This window comes from Notechis scutatus, chromosome 2 (genome assembly GCF_049901735.1).
Source record: "Notechis scutatus isolate UNSWTSFEM ecotype Mainland chromosome 2, rNotScu1.2, whole genome shotgun sequence".
NCBI classification, from domain to species: Eukaryota; Metazoa; Chordata; class Lepidosauria; order Squamata; family Elapidae; genus Notechis; species Notechis scutatus.
Genome location: NC_142010.1, coordinates 218,477,518 through 218,492,165, shown reverse-complemented (window position 1 = coordinate 218,492,165; position 14,648 = coordinate 218,477,518). Strand labels below are relative to the sequence as shown.

Genomic DNA, 14,648 nt, shown 5'->3' with positions numbered 1-14,648 from the left:
TAGTTAGCTTCACATGGATTGTAAAAGAACATTGGACTATGAAAGGACTGCAGATGAATTTAAGATTTGGACTATTCTTCCAATATGTAGTACATATTGTTAGAAGGAAGACCTAATAAAGATTGTTATGGCCGTTCTATAAACTAGTATACCTTTATTTCACAATATGCCCCTGTAGTCCTTCAGCAAATGGTTGTTTGTATCAAGAAATGAAGGGACAGACTTGTTGATCTTTCTACAATCCACCCACCCTCCAGCTAGGTGCTGAAACTGAACTCTTCACCTCTGCCCTCCAATCCTGATCCATTTAATCACTTAATTTGCTAAATTTTCTGCATACCGGGAAAGAGGGTGACAAAATCTGTAAGTTAATTTGATGAGTCACTGCCAAGCTGAAGAGTAGAGGAAAGGAAGCAAAGAAAATCTTCATGCAGCTTGTTTGCCTTGAGGAGCTGAAGAAAAAGTTCATCTCTTAAAAAAAAATCTAAAGTACAAATATAGGCACCAAACAACAGCAGAAGATGGGTCCTAAAGGGAATCAGGCAGGCAGCAAAAATCTTGGAAACTTTTGGAAAAAAAGGATCAAGAAGTTTGTCCTTCCCAGTTTTTTTGTTTATTGTATTGAAGAAATGTGGGTTTCTAGAGGAGGCTAACCCTAACCCAGCCCAATAATGGTTTCATTAGCCAAGCATGGAGGCTTGTTTGGAAGCTTCTCTGGTATTGGAACCCAGCAGTAGGCCTTAATCTGACTGGTTTCTTCTTCCCTGCTGGGCTGTGTTTGGCTTTGCAAAGCTTTTTGCTGCTTGTCTGCCTCCCCGTGGACCCAGCTGGGTGACCTGCCTCTCAGGTCCTCCCTCACCCATGTGTTACTTCATGCTTACTTAACAACCTTGCATTTGTTTAATAGTGGCATCATGGAGAGCACAGGGTAGAAATTAAGCAAGGTTATCTCACTTAACAGTTGTCACCACTTGTCTCTATAATGGGCACGCTCCATTATAGATCAAGCACTACTTGTTTATCTTCAACACATTTTCCTCTTTCTGCTAGAAGACCTTGTAGTAGAGAATGATTTATGTTATATTAGTTAATTTTATAAATGGACAATTTTAATGAGCAGTTACAATCCAATGAATGTTATTTAATTCTTTTCATGTTTCTGTCCTTTTGGGGAAAAACATTTGTGGGATTAATTTTAGCTGATAAAAGAGACCTTATATTGTAGGAAGAGAACATTTGAATATTGATCTAATTTTTTAAGATGTTTTCCTAATGGAGGTGTTTTTCCTCTTTTACTACCTTCATGTCATCCTGCTTTTCTGGAGTCTTAATTCAGAATTATCTTCCTTTCTCTATATATAGCTATATATTCAGTTTGAAGCAAGATAGGTAGCAAACAAATTTAATAAATAAATATTCTGAGTCAAGGTTTACACTGTATGAAGCTTTTACATTGTAAGTTTCATGTCTAATTTTTAAAGGGGAACAGTTCTGTTGTGACAATTCTTAAATTTCATATTGTTTCAGGTACGAGTAGCTAGAATTCAACAAATTGAGAAAGATATTCTACATATAAGACAGCTATTGCAATCCCAGGTTGCTGAGACAGAGGTTAGTGTTTGTTTGTTTTTTGCTATTTATTCAGACATCAGTGGGATTAAAAGATATAATTGGAATTAACAGAACGTTGAGCATGTTCAATAGAAATAAGTAGTAACCTATGCCAGTCTTTTAGCTCTGACTAAACTGCAGCTGAGTAATATTAAATTATGATGGTATACAAACCTGTCAACATGCCTCATCTTGAGCTCAAAGTAATCCAATTTTGAATTTGAAGCAACTGTTTTAACTGATATTGTTTTGTCTATCTTAAAAGTGTTTCAAGTGCAAAACTGCCCCTTTTCAGACTTTTAAAACATTTGTTTTGAGCTCAAAAGATAAACAGTTGAAATCTGTTTTGGTTTTGAAATGTTTTGCATACCAGTATTATATTGTTTCAGTCATACAAGACATTTATTTAAAGTGTGTATGTCCTATTTTCTTTTTTAATATGATATATAATGTGCAACTAATAGCATGATCCTCCAGTCACATAAAGCATCAATAGCCATATAAAAAAGTTGCCTCTGGCTTAAAACAACACACCAATAGTCCCAATTGCACCTTTCCTGCCATATGCATATCTCATTCTGGATATTTTTCTTTAAAAATTAAAAATCACCAATATCGACACTTAGTTGATGACTAGTACATTGGATTATATGTAGCTTCTAGCTAATGCTCCATGTCCTGTACTGACAACAGTTTAAAATGTTGATTTTATTTTTAAGCCCATGGCTTGGCTCTGAATTTTCCCTCAGGGTCATGGATTTTCTAGAAGAACCTGTTAATGATATCCTACTGCTGAGAGTTATTCATTGAGTAATGAATCTAATAAATAAATACTTAACATATGTTAAGGGCAAGAAATATACAAGTGTATAATTGTTGAGACTTCACTGTAAAATTCTGCACAAAGAATTGTACTTCCATGTAAAAGTCATTCTTTCCAAAGTTACATTTTTGGGCTCCATAGATTCAAATTAATTGACAACAGTAAAACTTTCATGGCATTTCATTCCTTTGAAACCAGGTATTGTCTGCTTTAAAAATGAAGAACCCATTTTGTTCTAGTAGTTAGTAGAAGATTCTACCTAGAAAAATAACAAAAAGGAGAAGGAATAACAGCACTATATGAAGTCTAGGTTTATCATTTTGGAATAGTAGAATCAAGATATTTATTTATCAGAAAAACAAATTTAAAAGGAAGTATGCTACTTCTGGCCCAACAAATCTGATTTTATCAAGGATGGGAGTTGTAATTCCATACAACTACTGAATCCTTTATTGACTACTTGGTTTAAAATCGGGAAATTCTGGGTTCTTAAAACTTTTATCTGGAAAAAAAAAGCGGAGTCTCCTCGCTGACGGACCGTAGATCGCGACTCTCTGCGGCTATGGTCCGTGCTCTTTCATTGGAGAGCCCCAATCATTACGATTAGGGGCTGAAGCTGCCTTGGAGGGGCGGCGGAGTAAGGGGAAGCGCAATCCAGGTTGAGGGGAGCCGCATCTCCCCCCCGGGCTTGGTCTTTTTCCCCCCGAAGATGACTGCAGCGGTGGTTGGCCACCCCGAAGAGGAGGACTCAGCTGGATTAAGATTTGTGCAGGAGGGAAGAAAGAGGTGGATAACATCTAAACCGGGACAACTGGGCAATACAACTAAACAAAAGTACCCTGGGATTACGGTAACATGGAATTTTTAAGAAAAGAAAAGTGAGCGGCAAAATTACAAAGGGACAGGAAAAAAAAATAAGAAAATATTTTTGACAGCTAAGCGGGGCTTCGAACCGGGAAAGGAAGAAGCCAGAACTAAAGATTTAACTAAATTGGACTAAAATATTTTGGCAATAAACAGGCATAAAATAAAGCTGGACTTAAGATTGTCAAATAATAATAATAAAGTTTACAAATTGGAGACTGGACTGGACTGGAATATTGAGATTCGAAAAACCCTAAATAAAAAATAGGGGAAAAAGGTGAAGACTTTGTATAATGGAGAGTGCCACCTTTTGACAAAAACTTGAGCTCAAACAAAAAGGAAAACATCCTGTTTCTGAATAAACTTGTGTGGATATAACATTAAAGAAATATTGAAACAAAGTAAGAATCTTAGAAAGTAAAAGCAGAACCAGAATAAAGAAAAAAGCAAGGAAAGACTGACTGTGGGATTGATTGGTATTTTTGGTATAGACCCTGGGCTGGAATAATTGAGAACTTTAGAAAATTGAAAGAAGAAAGAAGGAAAGTAAAAGGTTTTTTTGTGGAATTTAATGATCATAAAATATAAGAGTGTGTAATGATGATATCTCTTCGGGAATTAAAAATGGAACTTAAAAATATGAGAGAATTACTACAGGAAAGAGGCGAATCACTTTGCTCTGTGTTAGAAAAAATGGAAATGGCGATTGAAGAACAAGAAAGAGCTTCAGAGGAGGAGGAGTCGACTCAAGGAGAAGACATTTTAAATAGACAATTAACACAAAGAACACCAAAAAGAAGTGGGGAAAGAAGGAAGGTTAAAAAGTTGAGATTTAAGAAGGCAATCAAAAGGGGGAATACCTGTGAAGTCAGGAAAGGCAGGAAGACCCAGCAGAAAAGGGGAAAGGAAGATATTAAGAAAGAGAGGGATATAAACTGGAATGAGAAAAGATATGGGGAAAAGAGGGGGGAGGAGAAGCAGTAAGAAACAGGTGCATGAAATAAATACGGAAATAGTAAAATGTTGAAAAGAAATTGTTTTTTCAGAGATAATGGTTGATGAATTAAAAAGGGGATTCTGCAGGGTGACAAGGGGTAATAAGAATATTTCTGCAATTAAAAATATTTAGAAAATAGGGTAATATAGATACTGATAACTCTTATTAAAAATTAAGGGGGGGAAATATGCTGCAGAATCCAAATGAAAAGATGTAATGATTATTATTGTAACTTCTTAAAAATAATGGTTTATTGGGAATCAAGATGAAGGAATAAAGGTATATTTTAAAGGTATATTTTAAGGTGTCACACTCAAAGCAGCAAAAGGGAAACCTATACTTGTTTTTTTTTCTTTAGTGTTAAAATTTTTATTAATCTAGAATTTATAAAAAGAATGTGTAATGGAAAGGGAATATGACAGACTAAATAAGTTAATATAGATTATTAAAAGCAAGGAGAGACATTGGTAACCTTTTTATTATTGTTGTTATTATTATTAGGCAAATACATATTGTTTATCTTTATTTTTAAAATAAATATGAAAGGATTATATTCGAAATAATAGAAATGAAACAAAAAGCTGGTTCGATTGAGATTAATGAAAGAGGCTAGAATTAATGTGTTTGCTTCTCTCCTTACTGAAAATTTGGAATGGAAAAGGTAATAATAGAATTAAGTATGCATATATGAATGTATAATTGCTGTCATATTTGTATGTAAAGGTGATGACCCGGAAATATGTTGTCCACTAAAAAGAGTTTTTTGTTTTTAATGTGAAAAACTGAATAAAATTTGTTTAAAAAAAAGAACTTTTATCTGCAAAATATAACAATATCTGACTTTAGAAGAGAAAATTTCAGTATTAGAAGAAAACAACATTTTAACAGTAAGGAACATTCTTTTTTGATGAACCAAGCAGAACATCAATGAGATGTTTTTGAAAGCATCAGAATAGCTATAACTAAACAGCTGCCAGGTTTTGATAAATTCAACACAAAAATACATTTGACTCATGTGTATCAACTTCTGTGTAAGTTCAAATGTGCTTCAAGAGTAGATAACAGCTTGATTTAAAGCTGTGTCTATGGTATAATTCTTAACCTAATTTATACACAAGAATAGAGCCAAAGGGGGGGAAAAAAGCAGAAAGTAAGAACAAAAGGAAAGGGAGGGAAAGGAATGGGGGGGAAGAGAGAAAAGCAGATCTGCATAAGAAGATTAGATGTCCACAATACTCACGTATTAGCATGTGGAAACCTTCAAAGCCAATGACACTTGATTTAGTACCTTAAAGCATTCAAATCTATGTTGGTTTTTATACTCTTCATGTTGAGTTCTTGGAGTTCCTCAGAAAGGAGCTGTAACATGCTGCCCACCAACCAAATAGCAAGGCAACCATATATGAAGTGCAAACCTCTTAATAGTCCCTAGATGGAAGCATCTAATAGATAATACAATTTTTTAGTAGCATCCAGTGATTCTTGTTTTTGCAGCCCCTGCATGCAACAGAGTTGTTGGGACAAGTGAACAGAACTACCCTACAGGTTGGAATATTAAGAGAGCATATTTGCTTTCACCCTATGGATCATGCACTCAAAATAAAAGACCAATATAAGAACAGAACTAGCTTAAGAGGAGAAGAGGCATTTGTAGGAACAGACATTATGAAAACTGAACAAATTATTCATAAAATTTTAAAACAGGAAAAGATCTAAATATCTGTGTCTATCAAACTAATGAAAGATGGATGGATTTGCAGTAGAGTATATGTGGAGGAAGGGCCTCATAACTATCTGTGTGAGCGCTTCCTTTTTACTTTTCATGGGATTTTGGTGCAACCAAATTAGCTGGACTGCATTTCTGCTCCAGCAACTAAAGGGGGAACTTTTTCTGGATTTGGAAGCCGATGTTTTGGGAGGAGATTCTGGTTAGTGTTCACCAGGGAGGAAGAAAAGGGAAAGTATGAAAAAAGGCAGGAACATTGGAATTGGATTGAACAAAATACTACTGTGGTGATACATATGGGCCAGAGAAGGGATACAGGATTTGGTTGATGATTGAAGGCACTGAAGAAGAACACAACTGCAGAAGTTGGAATCCAGCAGTAGAGTAAGAGCTAGAAACAACAATCAAGCCCAGCAGCTTTCCTTCCTCCCAGCAAGACACTGAGAGATTCCAAAATCCAAATGGCAACTTAAGCCAGAGACTTGACTGAAATGTTTGGAAAATGCCAACCAGCCATCCCAAATGTGGGGTTATTAGGAGTTAGGATGAAGTGAAGAGTACAGTTGCATTCCATGGCAGGAACAGCAGCCAAGGACAGAAGGTTAACTAAAATCTCAGAAAATATTGGCAATTCAAGCCTACAAAAGAATGGATGGGGAAGTAGGGGAGAAATTTTACAGAAAGAGATAACAAAAATTTATAGAAACCTATAAAAATGTACATAGATATAGAAATGTAAGACATAGAAGTATATGAGAAAAAGCCACAAAGATAGCAATAAATAATAAAATACATGGAAATAAAGCATAACTATTGGAGTAAGGGTATATTCTTTTTTTTTTTTTTTACAATAAATCCCTGCATCAAAAGAAGATAAAATTCACTTATCTGTGGTCTATACCATGTTCCCTAAGAATCTGTAACTAAGTGCAGATGCTAAACAAGATAGGACAAGAAAATGTCAATAATGACAACAATAGCAAAAAAGGGGGTGGGGTGGGGAAGAAAAGTAGAGACCCTGAAAAAAAAGACAGATGAAATTACAGGAAAACTTGCAGGAATACTCAAGAATAAGCACCTGTGATCTGACAGACGCAAATATGCTTAAAAGGAGATAGAATGGTTATTGAAATACTTTGGAAACAGGGTCATAACATGAGAGAATTGTTTGTGATAGAAGATCCTTTTTTAGCAACCACGATCAAGATCAGCAATTTGGTCATTAAGTGAGAAATCACATGACTGCACTTATGATTTTACTTCAGCTTTTCCTTCTTTTCCAACTTCCTTGTCCTTTGCAGTGTTCTCCCCAGCACTGGGACAATTAGCAAGAAGGGAGTTAACGTTGGGTTTACGTTCATTGGAGGGAATGGGATTGCAAGAGAGTAAGCAGGCAGACAATGTGGAACACACATCGAAAAGATTGTGCATGCATCATTTGCCTAGCATGCTTGAGGCTGGAGATCTTTTAAAATCCTGTATTATAGAGATGTCCCCATAAAATATGCATAAATAGCTTTGAGCAGTAAAATGCTTCTATATTCTGTACTATATTTCAGTCAGTTTTTTTAAAAAATGTTATTTTTATAAGTAAAGAATCTATAAATTTTTTTATTTATAAATTTGGTGGGGGTTTTTTCAGGAGAAAATGGATAGTTTTATATATCTAATTGGAAATTAAGCTAGGGACAATGCATTCTTTGCTGTTAAAATGTATGCTTCAATATAGGTCATCCTATAACTGAAACAAAAATGCTTTTTAAACTGAAGTTCTGTGTACATTTTCATGCAAATATTTATTTGTATTATATTTATTGCTTTAGTTGTAGCCTCCAGTAAATGCGTAGATCATGTGACAAAGCAGCTTGTTCTAATTCTGTTACATTTCTGAAAGTGATGTGAGCACAGCTGGTGGAAGATGGTGTCTTGTGTCTCACAGCAGATCCTTTGTCTTCTAGAGCTATAATCCTCAGAGGACATGCTTCACTTTCATTCTGCAGTTTTGCTTAGGCAGCTAGTCTCTAGTGCTAATTATTGAGGTTTGGGATTATAAAATGCAAAGTGCACTTTAGTGGCATGTAAAATTACAGCATTGATTCGTTCAGTTTTTAGAAGGTTTTGCATGATGAAGTGTATTTGATCTCTATGCATAATGCCAGAAATTCTTGCATTAACAGAGAACAGCTCCAAGCAAGCATGGTGCAAGTTCACATGAATCTGAAAGGCAAAATGAATGTCAAGGAGCAGCTGAAATCATTGTGGCAACTGCTGGCAGTAGCCAGGTAAGGCTATATATTGTGCTTAAAGGTAGTAATTCTGTAATAGCAACCTGCATGAATTATTTCATTTTTGTTAAACCAGAAAGCTAGCGTGCCACTAGAAGAAATGAGCACTCATTAATCTGCTACATAATTTTTTTTTCTAAACTGAAATATTTTAATAATCCACATTGTGAAAGTATAATTCTTGTTTAAAGAACTTTTATGTATACATCTGAAGGAAAAGGGGCAAATGTATCTTTCAGTTTGGTTGTCATTTTTAATATGGATATGTGAGTCAAAGGAATATTCTTTTCAGTGGTGGAATGATTTTGAAATAGATTTGTTTTTCTCAAAGGTGGAATTTCATAAACCAAATAATTTCATCATTCTGGAGGAATGTTGAAAGGGAATGTATTTTTAAAAAATGCTTGCTGTGTTGTACACTGAATTAATTTAGATATAGTCCAGACCTACCTATACATATGGAAGGGATTATCATCTAATTTAATATAAATCTAAATTTATAAGAGTCCTTTATAATATGCTTTCGAATCTCTACATTAAGAACTGTAATTATTATAATTGGTTTTTATAAATCAATTTTTATAAATCTGTAAATTGTAAACTGTACATAAATCCCTTTATGTGTGTGGGTATACACACACATACACATTTATGTACAGTTAATTTTATTTAATACTACTAAGACTTCCTAGTATTATGTACCATATATGGCTAAAATGTATTTTTAATTTTATTCTTTTTCTCTGCTGTTTTAGAACAACAAAGATCCACTGCTAAATTCTAATGAAAATTTAATTTAAAAGTAAAAAAAAAAGTCAGGACATATTATTGTAAATAATCATAACCTCACTATTTTTTCTTTGTTCTTGTTGCTTTTTCGCATTTTATTTTAATTATTTTTTTACTGAAATCTAAATTTATCTCAAACCAGCAAACGAATTTTAAGCAGCTTTCCTTTTTAATAAGAAAGGTTCTATCATAACATGTTTAAGTAACAAGATTTCAATGCATGGATTTTTTTTTTATTTGACCATTTTTATAGAAAATAACATTAAAAATTAGGTGGCTTAAAATGAGATATGATAAAAGCACTGGATTAAAAAAATGTAAAGCAAGTATGAGCAGTAATAATGTTCAGATAGCAAAAATAAAGTGACTTAAAAGGTGGCATCAATACAAAGTAATTCAGTTATTTATTTGTACACTTAGTATGTTATCTCAATTTTGTGGCCCTTTTAATGGTTAAAAATAGATATCTCAATTTTATTCTAAGTGCTGGTTATCATCAACAGAGACATATATGCTGTTGTACTGGGATACTGCCTTCCCAAAGTTATTCAATCCAATTACCTGGAGAAGGTCTGTTGAGAATCCTTGCAGGAAGTACTTAGAACTTGGGTTAGATTAGTGATCTCCAATCTTTCTGACTCAGCAGACTGACGAAGGCAGAGGCAGCTCAGGGGAAGGAATGGTTTTGTGCAGATGTGCCACTTTCATTAATGCAGCTTTGCGCGCACACATGCACTTACCCACCACTTCCGTGCTCTGGTACTGAACGAGCTGTGGTCATGAACCAGGGGTTGGATATTCCATCTTTGCATATTTTGCTGTTACTTTTGATATCTTCTGTTCCTATACAGCTTTTTTTGTACTCTGCTCAGAGTCTTACAGTTGGGACAGTCTATGATTATTGAAAATAAAGAAATCTATACCTTTTTGGCTGTTTACCCTATACAATAAATTCAAAACCATACAAAATCAAAATAATATGTTGTAACATCAGAGGCAATCATCACTTCCCAGATAATTATCAGCTAATTCAACCACAGCATAATAAAACTTCATTCCTGGAAGGCTCTGTGGAAAAGTAGTTTTAACTTCTTTCCTGAATATTAATGTTCTTTAATTGAGTTTTGAATGCTTCTATTGTATTACATATTTGATATTTATATTAGTTCTGCCTTCAGTGACTCAGATCCATAGAAATATAGATAGTGGTTTTCTCCCTTCTTCTCTGCCAGTAGGTGTTTAGTTTCTTAGACAGTCAGAAATCAAAGCTTCTGTTCAGGGAATCTTTGAGCAATCTTTCCTTTCTTATAAGTTATCTATCCTGCCCTAGTTAAAACTACTCTAAACTACCCTAGTTCAAGAGGATCCACCGGAGTAATACGGGGCCCTTCTTAGGGGGGAAAAGGATACCAATAATTATTTTCTACTGGTGTGTTTTATAGCAGAATTGTATGTAAGGCCATCTTCAAGTTGAACTCTACTTCTGGTGACTTCATGGACAAATCCATATAATTTTCTTGGCAAAGTACAGTGATATCTTGCATCTTCCAAAATGTATTTCAAACTGCTACGTTTGGGATTTCCTGGTCCTAATACAATTGATTACAAACAATTCAGCTGGAGTTGAGCTTTTTGACAGATACTACTCTAACATACATAGGATACCTACCATGCAATTCCCTTTCATGTCAAGCAAAGTTATGTAAAATACAGAACTTTATTCAAAGCAAATTTGATGATAAGAACCAGTTTGGTCTAGTGGTTAAAGCACCAAGCTAGAAACCAAGAGACTAAGTTGTGACTATAACTTTCTCTCAGTCCAACTCACTTCAGAGGGTTATTGTTGTAGGGAAAATGAGAGGGGGTAGAAGTATTGTGTATGTTCACTGCCTTAAGTTATTTAGAAAAATAACAAAGTTGGGAAATAAATAAATATTTTTGACATCAAAATCCATGGGTGTTCCCCTTCCGGTTTGAAGTCTCTTCGGCGACAGACAGAAATCCACGATCGTGCGCGGTTTCGGTCTGGGCTCGCCGCTGGAGCACCCCAAGCTGGCTGGTTACGGGGCTAAGCCACCCCATAGAGGTGGTGAAGAGGGGGGAGACTGCCAGCAGGGTTGAGGAGAGCCGCATCTCTCCTCCTCAGCTGGCCATTACTCCCTTTCCCGAAGGCGGTTGCAGCGGTGGTCAGAAATGGCCACCTCAAAGAAGAACTTGACCGGAAAAGAATGTGCAGGAGGAAGATAAGAAGTGAAAGTTTTGGCTGACCGGGTTAAATTGTAAAAGCAACAACTAAGGTACCCTGGAATTTAAACTTACAAAAAAATAACATCGCTCCCAAAGAAGAGTCGGAAGCAGCGAAGGAAAGTGAAAAGGGAAAGGTTTGGTTTTTTTTTCTTCTCTCCCTTTCCCTATACTGACAACTAAGAGACTTAAATAAGAAATCGGAAAAATCCGCTTTGACATCAACAGGCAATTAAGCTGAAAATAAAACAAAATGTCAAAGGGATAATAAAGATTTCTGGACACTAAAAAAATTTTTTCATAAGCAGGAAGGGAGAGAAAAAGAATAAGGGCAGGATCTGGAAGAGGGAGGAGACTGCCTGGAATTAAAAAGAATCTGCAGTAAAACTTTAACAAGACTTCTAAAAGATATATTTTAACTGAAACTTTGTAACTAAACAGTAACCCCAGGAAGAGAAAGTGAAAAAAAAAAGCAAAAAGAAACAGCTTGCGTGTATTTGGATTATTTGGTGATCTTTGGATTCTTGGTTATTACATTTGAATGACTAAAATTAATTGGGTGGTTGTTTAAAAATTTATACAATGGCACTACTTCTGGGTGAATTGAAAATGGAACTTAAAAAGTACAAAGAAGATGCACAAGGAGGGAAGGGTTCTTTTGGCTTCGTTTTTCAGTTCTTAGAAATGGAGATTTGGAACTATGAGAAACAACAAGAAACGTCTGCAAAACAAGAAGACTGGGACAAAGAAGAAGCCATCTTTAATGAACAAGTAATTTTATGTGGGGAAGAAAAAGGAAAGAGGGGAAGGAGAATGGAGAATTTAAGACTTAAAAAAACAACCAAAGAAAAGAAAAATAATTCGAAAAATAAGTATAATACTGGAAAGCAACAGAAAAGGGGAATACAGAAGAGAGAAATAGAGGTAGAGAGACAAGGGGTAAAAAGGGGAGAGAGAAGAAGAGAGGGAAGAAGGAAAGGAAAAGAAGTTACAAAGGACTGGAACAAGATATAGAAAAACGACCTATTTAGAGATAATGGGTGAAAATCTAACTGAAAAACGGATTCTGTAAAGGTACATAAGATTGTATTGTTATATTAGTAATAGAAATAACTTTAGAAAATTGGAAACTATGATTAAAATGAGGGATAAAATAGTGTAATTTAGTGAAATGTTTGTTAATAAAATAAGTGAAATAAAATAAATGAGAAAATTGAATTAGGAAGGAACGGGAACATTTTAATTAGTTAATGTTTTATAAAATATGTGAAGAATTAATTATGGAAAGCTTATAATTGTTCCCATAGAAGTATGATATTTAATTGAAAAGTAATGTTAAAGAAGTTAAGACTTTAATGAATATTAATATTAATGATAGAATTGAATTGGAATGGAATGTGTTGTTTTAATTACATACATTTATAATTTTTTCTTTTTTTAAGAATATACTGTGTATTTTAAGAATGTACCAAGCAGAATCCGAATGGAAGTTATGTATTATATTGAATGTTATAACTTTAGGGTATATATTGAAGCTTAAATAAGAGTTAAATGGATAAATTTAAAAGATATAAAGGCGTCATACTCCAATCAGTAACTACAGGAGAAATTTTGTTTAATGAGAAAAGATAATAGATAATTGAAACAGGACAGACAAAAAATATAAATATAATGATTTGAATTGAGATGAGATGAGATAATTAAAATAAAATTGAGAAAATTAAAAGAGGGGAGAAGCTATGCAGAAAATGTAAAACAGTAATAAGATATGGAATAGAACATAAAAATGAGCATGAAGTTGAATTTGTGTCTGTACGAAGAAATGTAACCCGGGATTACACTACTTTCAAAAAAGATGTTTTGTTTGTATTTTTTTTTCTTTGTGAAAACTCAAATAAAATTTACCAAAAAAAAAAAAAATTCCATGGGTGTTCCCATTGGTCATGTAAAGCTTCATTTATGCAGATTTCCTTAGTTATTTCTGTGATGTAAAATAGCTGTGCCCTTGCAGAGCGCACATATTATTTTGCTGTTAGAATCAATGCCTTCTGCTATTTAATGGGTTCTTTTCTTTTTATTTATACAACTGATTTTATTTATGTAAATGATATTGATGCAGTTTCACTTTAATATTTCTCTCTTTGGTTTTATTTCATTTATACTACTTTTTTTCCCTCTGGAAAACATTGTTTAAAACAGCAGTCCTATTTTAGAGCTCTGCCATCCCCTTTACTCTGCTAATAAATTATTTTTAGAAATCAGGATTTCTATTTTCCAGCTATAAGCTGGTATAATGGTGTGTCTTGGCTTTAGGTCTTTTTGTTCTGCATATAGCCAGTTCCACCTATCCATGTGATTCCTGAAAAGCTTTGAAATCATTAGTTCTACCTTATATTGCAGAACATTTTCCCATCTGGGACCTATGTTATTCCCACTCATTCAATAAAAAGGTGGAATAGATTCATTTACAAAGGTGATAGGTGCACTGTTGGAAGATCTGAGAGATCAAGGTAGGGACAGATAATGCTGAAGAAAATCTGTTAGTTACTAAGAGTCAACACCGAACTGACAGCATTTAATCAGTCAATTGAACATAAAAAATGGGAAATCTTGAATAAAAATCTAAACAATAAGCTATGAGCTTCAGTGTAAGAACAGCAATGGAAGATTATACGTTGCTGGCACTTGACTCCATTTAGATTGGCACACATACATATTATATATCAGATTTTTTTTCCAAATGGTGGTGAGATTGTCCAAAAAGTAGCCCCAATTTCAATTGTGATAGTCATTCAATAAAGGTATGCCCTTACGGCAGGGGTCCCCAACCGCCGGTCCGCGGACCGGTGCACCGGCCAGAACAAGCCTTACCGGGTCGCTGGTTGCTGGGCGCCGCCATCTTTTTGGTAAAAAAGCAATTTTTCGTCAAAAAGATGGCGGCGCAGCGCTCGTGAGCTTTTCCGGTAGAAAGCCATTTCTACCCGAAAAGCTCATCGAGCGCTAGCGCCGCCATTTTGACGAAAAATCACTTCTGGTGACGCCACCGGAAGTGATTTTTCGTCAAAAAAAGATGGCGGCGCCCAGCTGACGCCGGAACCAGGCCGCGGCGCCCAGCTGACGCCGGAACCGGGCCGCGGCGTCGAAAAGGTTGGGGATCCCTGCCTTACGGCATAACATTTTTGCAGAATTAAGCACTGCTATTAAAGAAACAATCAAATGCTTCCCAGATTTAGATTTACTCCATTTATTTACAAAACCAGGTCCCATGCTTAAAAATAAGATTATCTATTTAATATAAGCAGATAAAGT

The 14,648-nt window shown here is 34.8% G+C and overlaps 1 protein-coding gene across 7 annotated transcripts in view; it reads left to right on the top strand.

Moving 5' to 3' along the window:
- The window catches only part of APC (APC regulator of Wnt signaling pathway), a 147,630-nt gene that overhangs the window by 106,008 nt on the left and 26,974 nt on the right, over positions 1 to 14,648 (top strand). For all 7 annotated transcript variants that reach the window (XM_087958053.1, XM_087958051.1, XM_026673209.2 and 4 more), the window contains 2 exons: positions 1,528 to 1,611; positions 8,199 to 8,303. In XM_087958053.1, the coding sequence (XP_087814179.1) occupies positions 1,528 to 1,611; positions 8,199 to 8,303 (189 nt within the window). The remainder of the gene's footprint in view (positions 1 to 1,527; positions 1,612 to 8,198; positions 8,304 to 14,648) is intronic.